Source organism: Eschrichtius robustus, chromosome 19 (assembly GCF_028021215.1).
Source record: "Eschrichtius robustus isolate mEscRob2 chromosome 19, mEscRob2.pri, whole genome shotgun sequence".
Taxonomy (NCBI): domain Eukaryota; kingdom Metazoa; phylum Chordata; class Mammalia; order Artiodactyla; family Eschrichtiidae; genus Eschrichtius; species Eschrichtius robustus.
Window position 1 is genome coordinate 62296733 of NC_090842.1, and position 21758 is coordinate 62318490.

General features: G+C 55.8%; 2 protein-coding genes across 4 annotated transcripts; one reads left to right on the forward strand and one right to left on the reverse strand.

Annotated features, from left to right (window-relative positions):
• Positions 1-4890: 4890 nt before the first annotated feature.
• NTN5 (netrin 5) lies at positions 4891-13943 on the reverse strand. Of its 3 annotated transcripts, none has more exons than XM_068528687.1 (7): positions 13857-13943; positions 11186-11837; positions 8028-8216; positions 7621-7770; positions 7142-7195; positions 6843-6923; positions 4891-5516 (listed from the first exon to the last, which is right to left on the reverse strand). In XM_068528687.1, the coding sequence occupies exons 2-7, from the start codon at positions 11814-11816 to the stop codon at positions 5152-5154; spliced, it is 1470 nt and encodes a 489-aa protein (XP_068384788.1). In that variant the 5' UTR covers positions 11817-11837; positions 13857-13943; the 3' UTR covers positions 4891-5151. The 3 variants fall into 3 exon arrangements, with proteins under 3 accessions (XP_068384788.1, XP_068384789.1, XP_068384790.1); XM_068528688.1 differs by lacking the exon at positions 13857-13943 and adding an exon at positions 13367-13391; XM_068528689.1 differs by lacking the exon at positions 6843-6923.
• Positions 13944-16002: 2059 nt separating this feature from the next.
• On the forward strand, positions 16003-21522 carry LOC137753459 (galactoside 2-alpha-L-fucosyltransferase SEC1-like). The gene is given in 4 exon segments (XM_068528690.1): positions 16003-16054; positions 19638-20230; positions 20232-20417; positions 20420-21522. Coding segments are annotated over 3 exon segments (1023 nt in total). The 5' UTR covers positions 16003-16054; positions 19638-19642; the 3' UTR covers positions 20669-21522.
• Positions 21523-21758: the final 236 nt, after the last annotated feature.

Consider the following 21758-nt stretch of genomic DNA (forward strand, 5'->3'; position numbering starts at 1 on the left):
TCTCCTTGCCTCTATCATTGCTTCTTTCTTTCTTCTTTTTTTTTTTTTTAAGATTTAGATTTGTATTTATTTATTTATTTGGCTGTGTCAGGTCTTAGTTGCAGCATGTGGGATCTTTTGTTGTGGCACGCGGGGTTTTTCATTGCGGTGCGCAGGCTCAGTAGTTGCGGTGCGCTGGGCTCAGTTGCCCCGCAGCATGTGGGATCTTAGTTCCCCGACCAGGGATCAAACCCATGTCCCCTGCATTGGAAGGCGGATTCTTAACCACTGGACCACCAGGGAAGTCCCTCTCGTTCCGTTTCTTTATCGAAGAGGTGGTTAAGGATTCTAGCCAAACCCAAACACATGTGTGTTTTAATCCCTGCCCCCATCTCAAGGTGAAGTCCCCCTGGAAGCCTCAATTGCTTCATCTGTATAATGGGTATAATAATAGGACCTGCCCATTTATTCAGCAAATATTTGTTGCGTACTTACTGTGTCCTAGGGGCTTGGGTTAGAGCATCAAACGAAACAGCCACAAATCCAAGGTGAGGGCAACAGGACATAGGATGAAAGGTCATGGCCATACATCATCTACTTCCAATCTCAGCTTTTCTTTTTCTAGAAATGTCAAAATACTGCTCAGCCTAACACCTCATGACGTCATTGTATACTCTGTATCCTGGTTGGCTGAGGGCCTGGCATTAAGCCAGGCCCATTAATTTCCCCAAATATCCTTTCTCTTCTCTTTCCTTGACATCAAAACATCCTATTTAGTTGGGTCTGAGACAGCCCAGCATTAAAGGCTATATTTCCACACTCTCTTGCAGTTAGATGTGGCCATGTGACTAAATTCTGGCCAATGAGATGAGAACAGAGGGATTGTGTAGCAGCTTTTGGAAAACATGGTAAGTCAGCTGCATGGAGCTTTTGGTCTTTTCTCTTTGCATGCCTCCATCTTGCTGCATGGATCTAGATGTGCTGGCTGTAGCACTAGCTGCCACTTTGGACCATGAAGACAAGGACCCTTCTAAGGATGGTGGAGAGGAAAGCAACAAGGTTCCTAGTGGTGTGACCATCTTCAGACCTCTTTGGTGCAAGAGAGAAATAAATTTCTATTTTGTTTAAGCCAATGTTATTTGGGGTTTACTATGGCTCCTAATAATACAGATGCTTGAGGTACCACTTCAGGTTCAGTTGGGCTGCAAGTTAGACCGTTCGTTGACCAGTCTTTCAACAAGTATTTATTGAGCATATACTACATGTCATACACCTTTCTAGATGTAGGGGATACAAAATCCCTGCTCCCATGGAGCTCACGTTCTAGTGGAAGAAATAGAGAAATAGTAAACAATAGAGGAACATTTAATATATCAGGTGCTAAAAAGATATGTGCTAAAAAGAAAAATAAAGCAGGACAAAAGAATGAGAATGATAGGAGGAAGCTTCTATTTAGTTAAGGTCATCAGGGAAGTTTTCTCTGATGCTCTGAAATTTGAACAGAGCCTTGTGGTGGAAAATTCTAGTGCTCACCCATATCTAGTGGTAGTAGGCAGAATAATGGCCTCCAAATGTGTCCACACTCTAATCCTTGGAACCAGTGACTATGTTACCTTATATGCCAAAATGTACTTTACAGATATGATTAAGGTTAAGGTCCTTGAGATGGAGAGATCATTCTAGATTATCTGGGTGGGCTCCATCTAATCACATTGGCCTTTAAAAGCAGAGAAACTTTCCAGGCTGTGAGGAGAAAAAGATGTGAGGACAGAAGAAGAGGCAGGAGACAAATTTTTTTTTAAAAAAAAAAGAGAGGAAGAAGAAGAAGGAGGAGGAGGACAAGGAGGAGAAAGAGAAGAAGAGGCAGGAGAAATTTGAAGTGTGAAAGGGACTCGACTTACCATTATTGGCTTTGAAGTTAGAGGAAGGGGCCATGAACCAAGGAATGCAAGTGGCCTCTAGGAGCAGGGAATGGAAAGGAAACATTCTTCCCTAGAGGTTCCAGAAGGAATGCAGCTTTGCTGACACCTTGGTTTCAGCCCAGTAAAATCCATGTTGGGCTTTGGACCTCCAGAATTGTCAGAGAATAAATCTGTGTTGTTTTAGCAGCTGAATTTGTGTTACTTTGTTATGGCAGCAATAGAAAACTAATACACTGGTTCTTCTCTCTTTCTGGGCACATAGGAGAATTCTGCTTTCCTGCCTTTGTGCAACTGTAATCCTGACTAATGAGCTGTGAGTGGAAGGGCTAGAGTCGTTCCTGGGCCAAAGCATCTACTTCTTGTGTGGGACCATTCAATACCCTCTGTCTGTCTGTCTGTCTGTCTGTCTCTCTCCCCCCTCCCCAGTGATCAAGGATACCATGGGTTGCAGCTGGTGCAGTGACAAGACGGTGGTTGCCTCTGAGCCTGGGTGCTTCAATGACTGTGTGGAAAATCGCCCCTTGCTGACTTGCGTGGGACAGGGACATGAGAAAGAAATCAACTCTCATTGTGTCAAGCCAACAGGGCTAGCCTAACCTGACTAATGGAAGTCCTTAATGAAGTACGGGAACTAGCTTGCTGCTCTACAAGGCAGTGTGTCCCAGGAAGAGAGAAGGGCAAGTGCAAAGGCCCTGAAGCAGAGTGTTCTTGGTTTTTAAAGGAACAGGAAGGAGACCAGTGTAGCTGCAGAGGGGTGAATGAGGGAGAGTTGTAAGAGGTGAGGTCAGGTATGGGGTGGGAGTGGATCAAGTAAGGCTTTGTAGGGCAGGGCAAAGACTTCGGATCTTATTCTGAGAAAGATGGGAAGACAATCAAGAGTTTTGAGCATAGTAACAGCACGGTCTGACTTAGGTTTGAAATCATTATCCTAGCTTTTGTGTGAAGAAGACTCTAAGAGGGTAGTGGGGAGACCAGTATGGAGACTACCTGTAATCCGGGCAAAGAGTGGTGATGGCTTGGCTCAAGGTGGTAGCAGTGGAAATGGTAAAAAAAATGGCCGAATTATGAACATATTTAGTATGTGTAACTGAAGAAACCTCAGGTAGAGTTGGAGTTGGGACAGGCCTGTAGGGAGAGCTCTCGGATCCTGCCAGGAGACCTCGATTAACAGGAGAGAAGTAAACCTACATCTGTGATAGGAAGGTACCTCTAGGCTACTATCAGAAGGAAGAAGAAAACTTCTCTCCATCCAGGGCAGCTCAGCCAGTCAGACTGTAGCAGGCCAACCAATGCGAAACCTCCATACTTTGGACTCCCAGTTTCCTCCAATGGACTCTTTGGTTATTACGGCCCACCCAACTCTCCTCTTTTCCCTATAAAAGCATGTTCCCCTTGCTTGTTCTCTGTATTTGCTTATGGTCACCCATCTTTGCATATCGCTGATTGTGATTTCTCTGCTAGTCCCTAATAAACTCAGTTTTGTTCGTAAAAAAGCTGGCTAATATATTTTTTTAAATAAATTTATTTATTTTATTTATTTATTTTTGGCAGCATTGGGTCTTCATTGTGTGCAGGCTTTCTCTAGTTGCAGCGAGAGGGGGCTACTCTTCGTTGTGGTGCGTGTGCTTCTCATTGCGTTGGCTTCTCTTGTTGCAGAGCACGGGCTCTAGGCACGCGTGGACTTCAGTAGTTGTGGCACGAGGGCTCAGTAGTCGTGGCTCGCGGGCTCTAGAGCACAGGCTCAGTAGTTGTGGCGCCCGGGCTCCGCGGCTTGTGGGATCTTCCCGGACCAGGGCTCAAACCCGTGTCCCCTGCATTGGCAGGCGGATTCTTAACCACTGCACCACCAGGGTAGTCCCTGGCCAATATATTATTAAAGTTGTAAGTAGATGTGAGGGTGAAGTAGTGGGGTAAGTGCCCGATTGAACTGATTTTAAGAAAGGATGGAAAGAGCAAGATAAGGAATCTAGAACTTTTCTGAAACACAGAACTCTTCTTAGAAAACCCCTTAAAGACTCCTAACTCCTGCTTCAGAGATGCCCGCACCCAGGGCCCAGTTGGAAGCCAAAGGCAAGCCTCCCCATATATAGGATAGTATTGGTAGCCTGGGGGTCAAACAGTCACCTCCTGAAGGCTATTTCCTGCCTTTCTTAGTCTCCTCAGGAGCATACCCAGAACATTGGCGGGAGGGTCTGTTCTCTCTGCCTAGCACCCAATGACAGCATGGCCCAGCCTGACTCCCCACTGGCTAAGAGGCCTGCTTTTCTCTCAGGGAAAGAATAGGTTGCTCTCTAGGCCCCAGTGTTCCTTAAGTCATATCACTTTGTCTGAGATTCCTTCAAAGTACTAGCTCACTTTCTCTCCTACCAAGGTCACCCACATTTGAAATTTTTTTGTTGATTGTGGGGGCAGAGGCCAGGGTGACAAGGAAGATCATAGGCCCCGACGGCCTTCCATTCCATAGTACTTAAGCTTCCTGCCTTTTTAACCCCATCCCTCTGGCCTGTAGGTACCCAGCTGTTGGGTGGAATCGAATTCTGCCTAGCACCAAGTGACGTCACACCACTCTGTGGCTCCCAATTGGCTATTCCCTCAGGCAAGGGTTTAGGCTGTGCTTCAAGACCAGGTGAACCCATGAGAACCCTGTTCAGATAGTCACTCAAAGTTCCATTATTCTTTTCTCAGAGACCATCCTGGGGCCATCAGAAACCAAGTGTTTCTCAATCTGGAACTTTCTGGAAATCTGACACTGCTGTGCTTTCCTCAGTTGTATTTCCCGCCTTTTCTAGCCACCCTCCCCTCCCACCGGCTTTAACCAATCGTCAGGCAACATAAATCCGACTAGCACCCAGTGACGTCATATCAGCTTTTTCATTGGATTGGCTATTCTGTCAGAGAGCTGTAGCCATATTCGGCTCCACAGATTTCCTCGTGGCCTTCTTCATTTGCCCCTCAGATACCCTCCCAGCACAGGTCAGGGGTCTGTAGCCGACTTTCCCCAAGAGTTGAGACTTTATTGAGGGGACTAGCTGCGTAGGTCACAGGCCGAGTGTCCTAGCCAGAGACCAAGAGGTTTGCCGCCTTTATTTAAAAGTCCCTCATGCCTCCTCGGTGCTGGCGCCTGCAAGTGACGTCAGGGGCTCCCCGGCGTCTGATTGGCTTGCTGAGGGACGCCCCGTCGAGGTAGAAGACTCCTCTCGCGGTTGCTTCCAGCTCCTTCCTTGGAGTTCGAGGCCGCCCGGCTCCGGCTCTAGATCCTGGGTTCGGGGCTCGGTGTCGAAGGCCGCAGGCCGTGGCAGCCTCCGGCGCGCTCCTCCTGCTGCAGCCGCCGCAGCGGCCGGGCCCAGCGCGGCCTCCAGGGCAGCGCGAGGCCGTGGCGGTCGAGGACGAGGCGCGCGGGGTCGGAGCCGGCGGCCGTGCTGCCCAGCAGCAGGTAGTGGGTGGCGGGCCGCAGGCGCAAGCAGCCACAGGCCAGGTCGGCGCGGGGCACCCAGGCGTCCTGGCCGCCGCGGCGCACAGGCCGCGCCGGCTGCTTGTATACAGCCAGGACACGCACGGCCAGCCGCTGCCACGCCGGGCCTGCCGCCTCGGACGCCAGCACCTGCGCGCGGAGCACTGCGGGGAGGGGAGATGTCAGGCCTGGGCGGTGGGGAGCCTCTGGGTCCCGTGGGGTCAGTCCTGGTGGGGAGGGGCCCGGGACCCGAGAGTGGGCTTCCGGGATCGCATCAGTAGGGAGAGACCTTGAACCTTTGAGGGTGAGAGGTCTGGGGGTCTGGTCGTGTGCTGTGAGGGGTGAGATCTTTCTGGGGAGATGGGTCAAAGCAAGGAGGGCGGGGCTTATGGAGCGAGAGGTTGGGTCACAGGATTGTGATTGGGAAGGCGGGGGTGGGGGTCCCTCTGGAGAGGAGGCCAGACAGGGCGAGGAACCCAGGGGCCCACCAGGAATATGCCAGATGGGGCGCTTTGGGGGTCATATTAGAAGCAGCGGGTACAGGGATTACTTAAAAGGTTAGAGGTCCCAGGAGGACCCTGCAGTGGGTGGGGCTGGGAACAAGGCCCAAGAGGCAAGTCCAGGTCTCTAATGCCAAGGGGTCAGAAGGTGTTAGGAGCAGACAGAGCCCTTGGAAAACAGGGGTATTGCCATGGGAGGGATCTGCATTTAGGATTAATTTGTGGGCCAGAAGGAGATCAGTCCTTGGAAGCTGAGGGTCGAGGTCATACTAGTGGTGATTCAGAGACGTGTCCTCTCTGAGGGGGTGAGGTGAGACGTGTTGGGAGCAGGACTCTGGCAGACAAGCTGAGTTTTTGGGGCAGAAGATCCCTGTGGGAGGTGGGGGGAGAAGCCTCCACCTTTGAAGTTCAAGGACACTAGTGGCCAGATGCTGAGCCTCAGGGAGGAGAGGTCTGGGATCCTATACCATTGAGGGAAGTAACTGGGACTGGGCGGAACTGATTGTCCAAGAGAGCCTGCGGCCACAGGCCCTGGGGTCGGGGGCTGGTGTGGATTGGTGGATTATGGAACGGTGGGGTGAGTCTGTGGGAGTGGGGCTCCGATATCTCAGACCCTGATAGGAGGCAGAGGGTCCGAGACAGACAAGACAGTGCAAGGGTCCCTTCCATTCAACCAGTTCCCCTTTCTCCTTCCATCCTCAGGAGGCCACCTCCCTCCCTCAGAGATGTCAGGCTGAAGGAGATCGTGAAACTCTGCAAGGCCAATAACATGGGGAGAGAGGAGACCTAGGAAGGTAGGGAGCACCCCCTCCCCACTGCCCCTTCTGCCCATTGTCTGCTGTCCTGTTAGGTTCTAGATCAGGAAAGGCCCTGTAGAGTCCAACACCCCTTCCCATTTAAGCTGAGGAAACTGAAGGCCAGAGAAGGGGGTGGCTTGCAGCAGATCGGAACCCCTGTGCCGCTGCTGGCCTTTTCCTCCCCAGCACTCACCGTAGTCCTGCTGGCAGTACCTCCGAAGGCTCATGTGGACCCTGGTGTCCGAGATATTGCAGTAGTTTTGACACTGAGGGTCTGGGGAGGGTCAGGCTGTCTGCAGTGGGCTCCTGAGGCCTGGACTGCAGCGTTCTGCCCCTGCCCGTCCCCTGCATTTCATCTTGACGGACAGCTGGGGTGCCTGAACCCTTGGGGACTGGGCTCGGTGGAGCACCCCTGGATCCCCACCTGGCGGCCCAGTCAGCCCATCCCTGATCCCTCTTGCTGCCAGGGGTTTCTAGGCCAGCCTGTCTTACCTGAGCTGTAAGCATGAGGGGTTGTAGCAAGGGTGGTGGTTGCCTCTGGAATTCCTGTGAAAGAGCAGAGGAGAGACAGGGCCTTAGTGCCTCCCATCCGCAGCCCGCTCCCCCCGAGGAAGCCAGGCATCCAGACCCCAAATGTCTATTCCCCTGAGGCCCAAGAGTGGAAGCACACTTTGCCTTTCTCCCCCAGGACCTGGAGTCCTGGTCCCTAGCCACTTTCTTAAGACTCAGAAGTCCAGGTCCCCAGCCCCTTCCTCCCTCAGACCCAGGAATCCAGGCTCCCACCCTCTTCGTCCCCAAGATGGAGGAGACTGGACTTTCAGTCTTCACCTCCCTAAGGACTCAGAGTCCGGCCTCCACTCTCTAGCTTCCGTCTCCTACGGACCAGGTCCTCACGGCACCTGCCCCCTGGAGATCTGGGATGTCTCCTTCCCACCCCACTTCAGACTTGGGCCCTGTCCCTCAGGACTCACGCTGGCAGGGCATCCTGGGGGAGCGGCTCTGCTGGTAGCCGGGACCACAGCGGCTGCATGTCAGGCCAGTGACCCCTAACTTGCAGGAGCACTGCCCACTGGTCTGGTTGCAGGTACCACCTGTCGCCCCGATAGGATGGCACTGGCAGGCTACATGAGGAGAGGAGCTGGGGATGTGGGGTGCAGGCTCCCAGCCTCTTCCTCCCCAAGGACTGAGGAGACTGGAATTCCCTGGCCACTCCTCCCTCAGACCCAGGATCCAGGCCCCCGGCCCCTCCCCCCTCAGACCCAGGATCCAGACCCCCCAGCCCCTCCCTGCTCAGACCCAGGATCCAGGCCCCCGGCTCCTCCCCCCTCAGACCTGCCTGCCTCCTTTCCCTGTAGGCTGGGCTTCAGGCTGCACTCACCCCTGCAGGCCTTGCGGCTGTTGATGGGCTGGCTAGGGTCCCTCCAGAACCCCGGCTGGCAGTAGTGGCAGTGCCGCCCGGCTGTGTGGTGGCGGCACCGCTCACAAACACCCCCACTCCGGCCGCCCGACAGCCTGAACAGCTCAGAGTTGAACCTACAGCGTCGCGCGTGCTGGTTGCAGGAACAGGCTAGGAACAGGATGGAGTGAGGGCACATCAGGCCCGGCTTTCTGTTCCCCTTTCCCAGCTTTCTCCCCACTGCCCTCAGGAAAGAGACTGCCTGGGGGTCTCTGGGTAAGTGTGGGTCCTAGAAGCTCTTCATTGTCGTCTTTAAAATGGGTGCAGTGGACTGGAGCTGGGTGAGCCCGAGAGGACTGATGAATATGCTGGATGTCTGTGTGAAACCAGGGGGTGTAAAGAAGAGTGGCGGCTCTGGGCCTAGGCTGTGGAATCAGACCCCCGCGTGTAAGTGTCTCACTGTTTCCGCGGGCAAGTGACGACTCGTTTCTGTAGCTCAGTCTCCTTTGGTGTAAAATGGCATTTATAGTGTCTACTTCATGATGTTTAAATGCAACCACCTACGTAAAAAGTGCTTACTTAACTCAGTACCTGACACAGAGCATGCCCTTGCCCATTTAGCACATCCACGTGCCAGGTGCCATGTGCTGAGTGCTTGGCATGTTTCCTTCTCACAGCAGCTCTGTGAGACTGGGGCTGTCATCATCCCCATTTTACAGATGTGAACACTGAGGCAGAGAGGCGAGGTCACCTGCCCAAAGAAACGCAGCTGAGGGGTGGTCAGAGGCAGGATTGGAACCCAGGCTCACTCCAGTGCTTCTCACACAGCTCACATGAGGACCACTTACCATGTACATTTTGCTGGGGAGTGTTGATCAGATTTTCAAAAGCAGTGGCTCTCAAACCTTACCGCTTATCCAGATTATGGAGGAAATGTTTAAAAAGAGCAACACAGATTCCAGGGCCCAACCCAGGGCTTCTGTGGGTCCAGGAGCCTGTATGTCTAGCAAGCATCCCAAAGTGAGATGCTGTTGCAGGGGGTTCATGGACCACTCTTTGGAGAGATGTAAGGAGTTTTTGACTCCCAAGAGGTTTGAGAGGCCTGGACTGGCAGGTCCTGAGGGCCCCAAGGAGTAGCGGGAAGGTCAGGGAGCTGAGACAGCTGTGTGTTCTTGGGAAAATGACTCCCCCTCTCTGAGCCTCAGTTTCCTCCCATCCAGTGGGGATCTCAGTTCCTCTCTCAAGGGTTTTTATAGGCATTAGGGATGGCAGCGCTCTTGAGATTATCAGTCAGTAGAGTTGGGCTTTGGATTCTTTCTGACCTGAGAGTGATCACTTCACCTCACTCCCCACTAGAAAACTTGGATTGGGGGAAGGGTTCAGGCCACTGTGTCTGTAAAGCCCACAGCTCCGCCACAGGAGTTAGTTTCATCCTGTCTGCCCAGACCCTCCTCCATCACAACACTGTTGGTCTGTTACCCAGGTTCGGAGGGTCGGCTGCCCAGCTCAGCCTGAGGGGATGTGGTGATCCACAGAGGGGCAGCCTCCCCAGCTCCCAGGCCCAGTCCTCCCCCAGGACGGACCCCACCCCACGCTCAGGCCACGTGTTTCTCCCCTCCCTCACTCCCCTGTAGGGGCATCAGGTCTTACTGGTAGGAATGGGCCAACTGGACGGAGGCCTGGGATGATGAGAACAGCGGGTCAAAGGGGACCCAAGTGTGATGAGGACAGAGTGGGGAGCTGAGGATAGCTGGGATGGTCTGTAAGTTAGTCCACGTGACATTGCAGGAAGACGTAGAGGGGGAGACGGGTAAAGGATGTGCGAGGTGGAGAGAGAGGGAGGTCCAGGAGCGAGAGAACGGGGTGTGTGTGTGTGTGTGTGTGTGTGTGTGTGTGTGTGTGGTGTGTATCTATCCACGGAGTGGAGTTAGCAGGGCCATGTAACACACTCAGACCCTCTAGCAAGGCTGCAGGCTGGAGGTGGGATGAGGAGGGCTGTCTCTGAGGAGAGCCGCTGGAGGGATGGGGAAGGGCCCAGACTCAGGAGGCCAGTCTGGAAACCCCGAGGATGGGGGAGGGCATTGAGCGGGGCCTGGGGAGCTCTGGTCCAGCTGGAAGGCCGGTGGATGGCCCAGCCTCTCGGAAGACTTCTCTGAGTCCAGTCCCAGCACTGCCCCTTGCTGACAGTGAGACGTAGGGCAAGTGACACGTCCCCTTGGGCCTCACCCTCCTCGTCTGGGCAATGGTAACATTGGCGGAATCAGGTAACTCTTCCTCCGTGCCAGGTCCTGTATCAGGCTTTATTCTAAGGACTTTATGTATTTTAATGTATTGAATTTTCACTACAGCCTGTAAAGGAAGGGCTGTTACTATCTTCACATTACAGGTGAGCCAATGGAGGCAAAGAGAGGTTTGGTCATTTGTTGGGGGTCACACAGCCAGGAAGCAGAGAAGCTGGGATTTGAGCCCAGGCAGTCTGGCTGGCTGCTGAGGCCATGCCTGTGTCTGCTGCCCGAGAACATCTAGTGTGACAGCACATAAAGGTGGCTGGCAAGGACAAGCTAAGACCCTTGGGCTTATCCTCCTGAGCTCAGATTCCAGCCCTGCCACTTTCCGGCTGCATGTCCTTGCGCAAGGGACTTCCCAGCCCTAGCCTCAGTCTCCTCATCTGTAAAATGGGCCTGATGCAATACCTGCCCTGCACATAGTAGTTGCTGGATAAATATGTGTCTAATGAATAAATCCTTACCCCCTGTGGTTGATTTGATGATTCCGAAAATGTCCAGTTGCCCTGTTTTCCTACAACCACTCAGTAAATACCACCTGAGCACCTGCACCAAGCCAGGCCCTGGGCTGGGAGCTCAGGAAATGTTATCCGTATCACCATCACCATGATCAAGTGTCGGGGAGACGCTGGAGCCCCCTAATGGGCATGTAAGCAGCTGGAAGTCTGGGGGCGGCACTGGTGGTGGGGAGGGAGTGGGTGGAAGCGAAGAGGAGGCCTGGCTGGAGGACAGTACGGGGAGAAGCAAGGAGCACGCAGCGCTGGGGAGGGGGAGAACGTCCTGCCCCTCAGGGAGAAGGGCCCAGCTGCTGGAGCCGTGGGCCAGCTGGCGGGTCAGGGTGGGCCCAGGACTCACGCAAGCAAGGGTGAGGGTGCCGGGGCGTGGCAGGCCGCCAGGGCCAGTCGCGGTGGGATGGGCGGCAGCTCTCACACCCTGGGCCGGTGGTGTGGTGGCGGCAGCGGCAGCGGGGCGGCTGGTCACGGGCAGCACAGCGGGCTGCGTGGCCATGGCACTGGCAGCGGCCTCTCACTCCTGCTGCTGCCAGCCCTGCCTGGCCCCCGAGCTCCACACGGAGGTGACTGGCCACCACCCTGGCCTTAGGGCCCAGTGGGGCTCGGAAGGTCACCGTCTCGGGGCCTCCCAAGGCCCCCGGCCAGGCGGGTCTGCGCCACAGTGATCTCCAGGGCCCTCCGGTGGCCCAGGCGGCAGACAGGACCAGGGCTGGGGGTCCCGGGGTGCAGAAGCGCAGGCTGACGGACGTCAGGAGGAAGGGGCCACCCAGAGCCAGGGTCAGACTGCCATTGCAGGTGGCCCGGGGGCCGAGATCCGCCCCCGGGGAGGGGATGCAGGCCTGGGGACAGGAGGCAGCCATGGCGGCCAGCTGGGTCACTGGTGGGAGGCAGAAGCGGGGGCGGCCCCCTGGATGGTAGCATGGGTCTGCGCTGGCCTGGCTCAGGAGGAGCAGGAGGGCAAAGGTCACTGGCATGGTTCTGGCAGAGGCAAGTACCTGGAGAGGAGAGGAGTGGCTGCGCTGGGGGCCGCAGGCCGCCCTCGGGGGTCAGCCTCCACCCCACTCCCCAGGCTCCCTGAGGAAGCCTGGCATTCCACCCCCAGCCCTGCCCCAGACCCCTCCCGGCTGCTTCTGAGCGAGGAAAATAGTTCCATCTGGGGAGAATTACTGTTTACATAACCCAAAGGGGAAAGAACGCAAGCAAAATCGAGAATTTTGCCTGAACTAATCCGTAGCTTAACACCCCAGAGCTATCCGTCAGTGTCGAGGGGCAGGGGGCCCTGGGGAGAGGGCAGGGAGGGGGGACAGATGGGGAAACCCAAAGAGGGGGCAAGGGGGAGAAAGGAGGAGCCGGGTGGGCAGGGGAGGGGGAGTTAGAGACAGATGAAGACTTAGTGACAAAGAAATAGAGAAAGGGACGGATAGAGGCACAGACGGCAAAGACAGAGTGGCGGGGGGGTGGGGGGGGTAGGGGGGTGGGGGGGAGAGGCAAGTGAAGGGCAAGGGCCAGGCAGGGAGAAGGAACTATGAGGAGAGAGGATGGACACCAGGAGAGACCAGGAGGCAACCAGAGTCCACAGGGTGGGGGGGACCGGGTCCCAGGGAGCCTGGGGGCTGAGACAGACAGACAGGTGGGCAGGGGGGCTCAGAGACACCTGTGGAGCAGGAGGAGTCCAGCAGGCCTGACCTGGGGGGAGGCGGAAGGGGGACGGGGGAGGCCGGGGGTGCTGGGCCAGGGGAGCCGAAGCAGGAGGCCGGGCCCATGGGGATTGGGGATCAGAGTGGAGGCCCTTTCTCACGTGGGGCCCTAACCTTGTTCTCCACGCCCAGGGCACGGAGGGGGATTATCACCAAACAACCCAAACAACCAGGCCTCCCTGCCACCCACCCCTAGCCTCCACCCGCCCTTAACCCTTTCTCACCCAGGTTCAAAGCCCCAAGAGCTGTGCTCAGGGACCCGATGGGGACCGGGATGCCTGGGGGCTGGAAGCCTGGGCTGGGAAGGCAGACCCCTGGTTTCCCCTTGGGACTCGTGATGGGAGGACCCTGTGCTTGCATTTCTGATAACCTCTGCCCACCCCACCCTCCACTGCCCTCCTAGGCCTCAGGGTCCGGGAATCAGAGCCCCCGCATTCCCCTCCAGTCCTAAGGTCCCCAGAGCAGAAGGGGAAACAGATGTCGGGGGTGGCGGGTACTAAGGGAGGAGAGAGGGAGACAGGGCAGGGCCAGATGCTAGGGCGTCCGCGGGGACCAGAAGTCCAGAGCCGGGGGTGGCAGGATCGAGGATGGACCTGGAGCGGAAATGCGCGCCCACCCCCCCAACCCCCCCCCACCCCCAGGCTGGCAGCCCCTAATGAGCCCACTCGGGTCTGGGGGCCTTGGAGCCCTTCTGGGCCCCACTGTCCAGGTCCCTGGCTCTGAATCTGGACCCGGGTTTGTGCCCCAGCTGGGAGTCGAAGAGGTAGCAGTGGATGCGGGTGGGTCCCGTCCTCCCAGCCTGATTTCACAGCCCGCAGCGTTCCTACCGCATCGCCCGGTGCGGAGACCGCCTCCCCCGCCGCGGACGACGGGCGTGGCCCTCCGCACCTCCCGAGGAGGAGCCTGGCGCCATTTTGAGCTTTTGCGCCGGGCATTTGCCCCAGTCCCCCGGCACCGGCCTTGTTAAGGGGCTCACCCCATCTCCCACCTCCTCTCTTGCCTGGGCGGTTCACGGGGTACCGCTTTCTGGCCCTTAGTACCCCGGGCAACTGGGCTGAGTGCCACGGTGTTCCTGGGGGATCCAGACGCCACCGCCTGCCACTGGGGAGCCCAGATGTCCGGCCCCCAGTCCCTGCCCCTTCTGGAGACTGTAGCCCACCCTGGCCCCCACTTTAAGGAGCAGAGTCTAGCGGGTACCCACCAGGTCCAGGGTCAGGCCTCTTGCCTGGGCAGTGTGGGGTTCCACCTGGGACCCAGGCCCCTTTCCCCGGCTTCTTTTGCACACACCCCACCCTTCACCCCTGTCGTCGTCCAAACCTGTGCCCTGGAGGAGACTGTCCCCTGCAGTTAGCTGCTCACGGTCCTTCCCTCCCGCAGGAGCTTGGCGGCCAGCGTGGGCGCTCGGGAGTGAGTGCAGAGTGGCTGTTCTCAGCCCCCGGGCTAGTAGGGGTTCTGGGCGGGAGCGCAGAGCAGAGCCTACGAATCCAGCACCACCCCGCCCCAGCCCCCTCGCCAAGGCAGCCACGCTCTCCCCGCAGGGACCCCTGGCAGCCACGCCACCCGGCACTGTGTGGGACATGAGCGCCGGGGCCCCCCCGGGGCCCGCAGCTGGACAGCCCGGAGCAGGCTGGCCCAGAAGGCTCAAGGCAGGTAGGAGGGGACGGCGGCCAGATGGCCTTCCGGGGTCTGGGGTCCGTGCTCCGCTCACAGCCCGCCCCTGCCCCGCTACTCCTCGGTGCCTGCAGGCTCGGGCTCAGCCCCGGCACGTGGTGGCTGTGATCAGGAAGGGGCTGGCCTGCTGGGGAGGGCGGCGCTGGCAGGGCCGCTGACGCTGAGGCGGGACGTGGGCCTCTGGCTGTGTGACCCCAAGCCAGCCCCTCCTGCCCTCTGGAACCTTCTGTCAGCTGTGGGTCAACTGAGCATGAAGGTCAGTCGCTTTCAAGCCCTAAAAAAATCAGTGCTCTTTGAAGGGTCACACCACCCACCCGGAAACCCAAAGACTTGGGCTGCTTCCTAAGGTGGTGGGGAAGGAGGAGGGGGAGATACGAATGCCTGGGACCTCGGTGGTTCTAGCGGCTGGAGGGAGAAATCAGGGACCCCCGGGGGGACTGAGCTCAAAGCGGCTCCCTCCATGGCCAGTTTACTGTGAGGCCTCAACACTTCACTCATGAACCTTTCATGCAAATGTCGCCCTCATCTCCATTATATATCCGAATGGTTTTGACTAGAAAAATAATATTTTTCGTCACTTCCCCCTGAGAAGAGCAACGGCCTCAGGAGGATGGGGCACCACATTTGCTGCTGTGGCCTTGAGTGCATTGATTGTGGCACAGCGTGGGCCCGACCCTGACAGGGATTTGGGGACCCAGTGTCTGGGGCGGGAGGGCACAGCCAAGGCTACCCGTGATTCTGGTTCTGGGTGACCCTCACACCCGGCAGTGGAGAGGCAGCCCCGGGGGGCAGGAGGCAGGGTGGGACATGGGTAAGCCGTGAGGAGGAGGAGTTAGCTGCCGGAGAAGGAGACGGCTCCAAGTCAGAGGGGGGCATGTGAGATCCCGGGCGGGCGGCGTGATGGACAGGGTAACTAGTGCAGTACTCGCCGCACCGATCCATTCAGCTGGAGCTCGCTGACTTCCTACTGCGTGTCTGACGCTCTGCTGAGGCCGCCGCACGAACACGCGCAGCAGCCCGTCCTTGTCAGGCGCACAGTCCAGAGAGCAAGATCGCGACAAAAGAGTAGCAAGTCATTATGTTCTAGAGAAAGGTGGACGGTGACAGATGCTTTGGAGCAAAAGCAAGTAGGGAAGTAGTTTGGGGGTTGGGGGTCAGGGGGACATTTGGGCTGAGACCTGGAGGAGGTGAGGGCAAGATGCCCACGTGGGCATCGGGGCAGGAGGACCCAGGCACAGGGAGTGGCCAGTGCCAAGGCTAATTTTGCTGTCAGAGAAAACTCAGGAAGAAGGTTTAGGTCTCACTTTATATCCTCCCCCGCACCCCCACTAGAAGTTTCTTAAGCTAATGTTCCCTGGAGGGAAGCTTGCTTTCTCACTTTTGCTTTTAATAGTCTGAGCTGCCTGAGGCGATTATCACCCCTGAAGGGGCCTGGGGTGGGGGGTAGAAGCAGAGAGCAGAGAGGAAACAACTCCCCGAGTTGGGGAGGAGACTTTGGGGGGAAGGGGCAGTTCCTCAAGTATGGGGCACCTTTACCCTCACAGCGCCCCAGAGGCAGGACCTCCCAGGGCCACAGCTCTGAGGTGGGCTCAGCAGGGTGGGACCCACACCTCTGGGCTTCCAGAGACATCTTTCATCCCTATCTCGGTGACGCAGAAATCACAGAGGCCCCAGGAGGCAGGGCATGTCAAAGCCCCGGAGTAACTGCGCTTGGAGTGTGCAGCTGAGTATCCCTTTCTCAGAACATAGTGGAAAAATCCAGGATAGTAATTAGGAGCACAGATTCCTGAACCACACCGGTTTCAAATCCAGGCTCCACATCTTCCCTAGCTGCGTGACCCGAAGTAAGTTTCTTAACCTGTCTGTGTCATAGTTTCCTCTTCTGTTAAATTGGCATGAAAGAGTACCTTCCTCATGGGAGATCATGAGGACCAAATGAGTGAAGATAGGCCTACCGTCTAATATCTGAAACTCTGTGGACCAGACATGCTGCAGAACCGCTGTTTTGACACCATCACGGGCGCACAGGTTATATTATATATTATACAACGCCCCCGGCGGGGTCTGGGCAGCATCCCATAATCAAACATTATTGTTTTTGCAAGCAGAACACATGGGCGTTTGCTCCAAAATAAGTCAAGTCTATGAATAGCTGCACGTCTGTTCAGATTTTGTCCCCAAGTGAGTTCAACTCAGGTTGGGGTTTGCCAGCAATCTTCATGAAAATGGTCAGTAAGGAATTGTGGACCAGGATATAAGCGCTGAAACCAGTGCCTGGCTTGAGTCGGGAAGCACAGAAGCACCAGCTTTGGTTCACTATTTCCTGTGGCTTTTCAGCTGTGTAGGCTCATGAGAGACCAGGAGAGGGAGCTCTTGAGACTGGAGGACAGAGGTGGCAGCCAGACTGGCCACCTGATTTGCAGAGCCCAGTGCAAAATGAAAACCTGGGCTGCCTTGCTCTCGCTTATGGAGACTTTCTAGACGGCTAGAGCAGAGCAGGGACCCTGTGCAACTGCACGAGCCGCACAGCGTGGAGGTGACCCTGGGTGGGTACCTCTGTGCTGAGCTGGTTTCTCCTCCTCAGTAGCCCTGGCTCCAATCCCTGCTCAGCTTGCCTGCTGGCTTTGAGACCGGCCTGGGGCTCTGGCTGAGCTGGGTGAGCTGACCAGAGGCGGAAGCTTGAGTCCTCCTCTGCGTAGGACCCCAGGCAGGACCTGAGCTGGACAGGCTGTGTGATTGGGACAGAGTTGTTACCAGCCCAGTGAGAAGAGGGGCTCAGGGGCAGATTTAGTTTGCTTTTTGGAAACTAAAGCAGCGAGCAAGGCATTTCTTGTACATCTCAGGGGAGAGAGCGTAATATATACTTCATGTGGTAAGAGTCAGCTGACCTCACTGGGAACCCACGTTGAATGTGAGACCTTTGAGGAGGCCCCAAGAGTGTTCAGATTTCCCACAGGGGTCAGATTAATAAAGTGAGGAACCCTGGAATATAGGAGGAAGAGGAGGCGGAGAGTGGAGGTGAGGCCCACAGAGCCCTGACATTTAAGGGGGCCAGGGGAGGGGCAGATGGGGAGCCTGAGGGGGTGAGATGGAAGCCAGATGAGGAAGAGCAGGGGCCACACAATCCAGGGCTTCTGTCGGGGCCTTGGGGGTCTCCTGAGCTGCAGGCACTGGGACAGCCACAGGGAAACCACCCAGGTGCCTGGTCAGGGGAACAGAGGAGGGGAGAGCACACTGCGGGTCAGGACACACTGGAGACCCAGCGTGAAAAGGCCGTTTCTGGGAGCCCAGGGGAGAGCTGGAGGAGAGAGGGACTGAAAAAGAAGCAACCCCTGAAGAAGGGATTCTCCACCCCATTACAAGGATGGGGAAACTGAGGTTCATGGAGCCCATTCAGAGGTAGGAGCTGGAGGGAGTCTGGGTAGGTTCAGAAGTGTAGGCTTCACAGAGCTAGCATGGCACGCCCACTGTGGTCAACAAGACAGACAGTAGTGAGTGTTGGCGAGGATGTGGAGAAATCAGAGCCCTCATACGCTGCTGGTGGGGGTGGAAAATGAGGCAGCTGCTCGGAAGCCAGTCTGCAGTTCCTGAAAGTGTTAAACACAGAGTTAGTTATCACATGACCCAGCGATTCCACTCCTAGGTAAATACCGGAGGGAAATGAAAACTTAGGTCCACACAGGGATTTGGACGTGCATGTTCATAGCAGCATTATTCATAATTCCCCAAAGTGGAAACAACCCAAATGTCTAGCAACTGATGAACTGATAAATAAAACGAGGCATATCCATGCCATGGAATATTAGTCGGCTGTAAAAAGAAATCAGTGACATACTAACACATGCTGCAACATGGATGAGCCTTGAAAATATGACACTGAATGAAAGAAGCCAGTCACAAAGAGCTACTTACTGTGTGATTCATTTATATGCAACGTGCAGAGTAGGTAAATCCACTGAGACAGAAACTAGACTAGTTGGAGGGAGGAGGCGGGGAGGAGGGGAAGATTGGGGGTGGGGATGGCTAAGGGGCGTGGGGTTTCTTTTGGGGGTGATAAAACTTCTAAAATTAATTGTGATGGTTGCCCAACTCTGTGAATATACTAAAAGCTGTTGTACACTTTAAATGGGAGAATTGTATGGTATTTGAATATTATCTCAATAAAGTGGTTACCAACAAGAAAGAAGAAGAAGGGCTCATCAGAGACCTAAATATAAAAAAAGCTACATCTAGGCAGCTAGAGGTGGCAATGCAGAGAGAATGTTACAGAGGCAGGAGGTGGGAACTGGCGGACCCTTAAGTCCTGGTCCGGAAATGGCACGGTGTCACTTCTGCCATATGTGATTGGCCAAGGCAGTCACAGGCCCACCCAGAGTCAGGGGAAGAAGCGTCAAAGGCTCTGCAGCAGCTTGAATCCACCACATCCACTGACAGTAGCGGGAAGCACTTAGCGCTTCCCATGGCAGGGGCCCTTCCAGGCGCCCCTCATGCAGGGGCTATGGTTAACCCCATTTTATGGAGAAGACTGAGCCCTAGGGAGTTAACTGACATGCTCCGGGTTGGCCAGCAGGAGGCAGAGTCTGCACATGAACCTGGGCTTGTCTAGCCTCACAGTCTAGGCTCTGAACCTCTGTATATGCAGCCTTAATAGATTCGTGAGCTCCCAGGGATGCATGTAGTAAATACTCTAGAAGTCTTTACTTTCCAAGACTTACAGAGTGCCTCCTGTATGCTAGACACTGTTCTAAAAATGTTACAAATGAGGTAGTTCTGTTAGGTTGGACCATATGAAATGGCTGTTTGTGTAGGAAAAATATGGTTGAATATTGGCACTCTCAAATGGTTCAACACAGTCATCGCTTTTTTTTTTTAATTTTTAAAATTATTTATTTATTTTATTTTTTTTGGCTGTGTTGGGTCTTCGTTTCTGTGCGAGGGCTTTCTCCAGTTGTGGCGAGCGGGGGCCACTCTTCATCGCGGTGCGCGGGCCTCTCACTGTCGCGGCCTCTCTTGTTGCGGAGCACAGGCTCCAGACGCGCAGGCTCAGTAGTTGTGGCTCACGGGCCCAGTTGCCCCGCGGCATGTGGGATCTTCCCAGACCAGGGCTCGAACCCGTGTCCCCTGCATTGGCAGGCAGATTCTCAACCACTGCGCCACCACGGAAGCCCAGTCATCGCTTTTTAATGGGCAAGGAAACTGCGATTCAGGAGTAACTTGACTACAGTCACACAGCTGGTAAGGGGTGGAGGTGGGATTTAAACCCAGGCCAGAGGGGTCCAGGGTCTGTGCTCTAAGACCTCCACGGTGGAGGCCGCTAGACATGCCTGGATGGGCTGAGTGAGCGAATGAACAAGTGGTTGGGGGTGGGATGAGCGAATGAACTCCTGCCCCATCCCTCCTGAATTAAGTTGTCTCTCCTCCCTGCAGCCACTATGAGATTCTGGGCTACTTGCCCTTCCTTGTCCACCATCTACTTCCTCTTTGTCATCTTTGCCGGGTCCACCATTTTCCACTGCCACCAGCACCTGGCCCTGGTGCCCGCCCCCTGGGTCTACCCGGGCCGCGTGGTCCTGTTCCCCAGACACCTGCCCTGGGGGGGCATGTCCACCATCAACTCCAAAGGCCGCCTGGGGAACCAGATGGGGGAGTACGCCACCCTGTACGCCCTGGCCAAGATGAACGGGCGGCCGGCCTTCATCCCACCCCAGATGCACAGCACGCTGGCCCCCGTCTTCAGAATCACCCTCCCCGTCCTGCACGACACCACGGCCAGCAGGATCCCCTGGCAGAACTACCACCTGAACGACTGGATGGAGGAGCGGTACCGACACATCCCGGGCGAGTAGGTGCGCCTCACCGGCTACCCCTGCTCTTGGACCTTCTACCACCACCTCCGCGCCGAGATCCTGCAGGAGTTCACCCTGCACGACCACGTGCGCGAGGAGGCCCAGAATTTCCTGCGGGGTATGCAGGCCAAGTGGGCCCGGCAGGCCACCTTCGTGGGGGTCCACGTGTGCCGGGGGGGACTACGTCCGAGTCATGCCCAACGTGTGGAAGGGCGTGGTGGCCGACCGGGGCTACCTGGAGCAGGCCCTGGACTGGTTCCGGGCTCGCTACCGCAGCCCACTCTTCGTGGTCACCAGCGACGACGTGGCCTGGTGCTGGCAGAACTTCAAAGGCTCCCTCCGGGACGTGGTGTTTACCGGCATCGCTTCGGCGTGCAGGGCTCGCCCGCCAGGGACTTTGCAGTACTCCCACAGCGTAACCACGCCGTCATCACTGTGGGCACCTTTGGGATCTGGGCCGCCTGCCTCACGGGTGGGAACACCATCTACCTAGCCAGCTTCACCCTGCCCAACTCCCCCTTCCACACGGTCTTTAAGCCCCAGGCGGCCTTCCTGCCGAAGCGAGTAGGCACCGCAGCCAACCTGGGGCAGGCTAGAGAGAATGGCCCCTAGCCCCGCTCATGTCCCTGCCTCACCCTTGGGCCCAACGGCAGTGTGTGGGGTGCAGCGCGTGAGCTTTCCCGCCTGAGTTTAAATCCGGGCTGCTCTGCTTCCCAGCTGGGTGACTTTGGATAAGTGACTTAACCTCTCTGTGCCTTAGTGTGCCACCTGAAAAAACGACCATAATGCAGCTCCTCGTGAGAATGCAACGCGTTCGTGTAGTGTCTTGGAAACGGGGTAAGTGTTGACCACTAACATGTATGTGGTTGGCATGCCCTGGACATTTGGACTGCTTTGAAATGGAAACGTATTTTTGCCCTCTCCTTCTTTATAGATCCGGGAGCATGGAGTCCAGATACTTGGTACTTGCCTCCTTGGAGGGTTTGGCGATGAAACTCTTCCTGCCTTCGAGTAAAGGGGAGCTGGGTATTTTTGGCAGCTAAGAATTCAGGCTTTGGGTTGAATGGGGCCTTATCACGAAAGAATGTGAGGGGAAAGAGGGTTTGAGAGGCTGAATCTCGGGGAGATACCTTTGGCGGGGAGGGGGAGTCCCCAGAACTGAGGATGGGGCATGGGAGGGCCTCACAGTGATGGCGGGACTCAACACCGGGCCTCGGTCCGCAGCAGCAAAGACGCCCAGAGCCCACATGTCATCGAAGCAGCAGGCTGACCACAGAGGGGCAGGGACCTCAGAGACCGTGCCATGGCCATGTCAGCAGTCACCTGTGTGGACAGGTGACCTGACACCTTGGCACTGTCTGTGCCCTCAGGACCTAATGCCGCTGTGAGAAACCCCAATATGGACAAAAGTTGGATTAAGTGATTACAATACTCGTTTTCTTGTGTTTGGTATATTTTAAAGTATGGAGATAACCAATACTTTTATTGACATGCTACTCCTTTTTGGATATTAAAAAAAATTTAACATACAATTATTTATGTTCATTTAAAATTTACACCAAACATAGGTGCACTGGTTTAGAAAACATTTCAGTCACATCTCTTTCCTGTTTGAAAACCCTCTCCAAGTATCTTTATTTATTTGAATTTCCATTTCTTGGCATACTTGTGAGGTTGAACACCTTTCCTTTCGCATATTAGT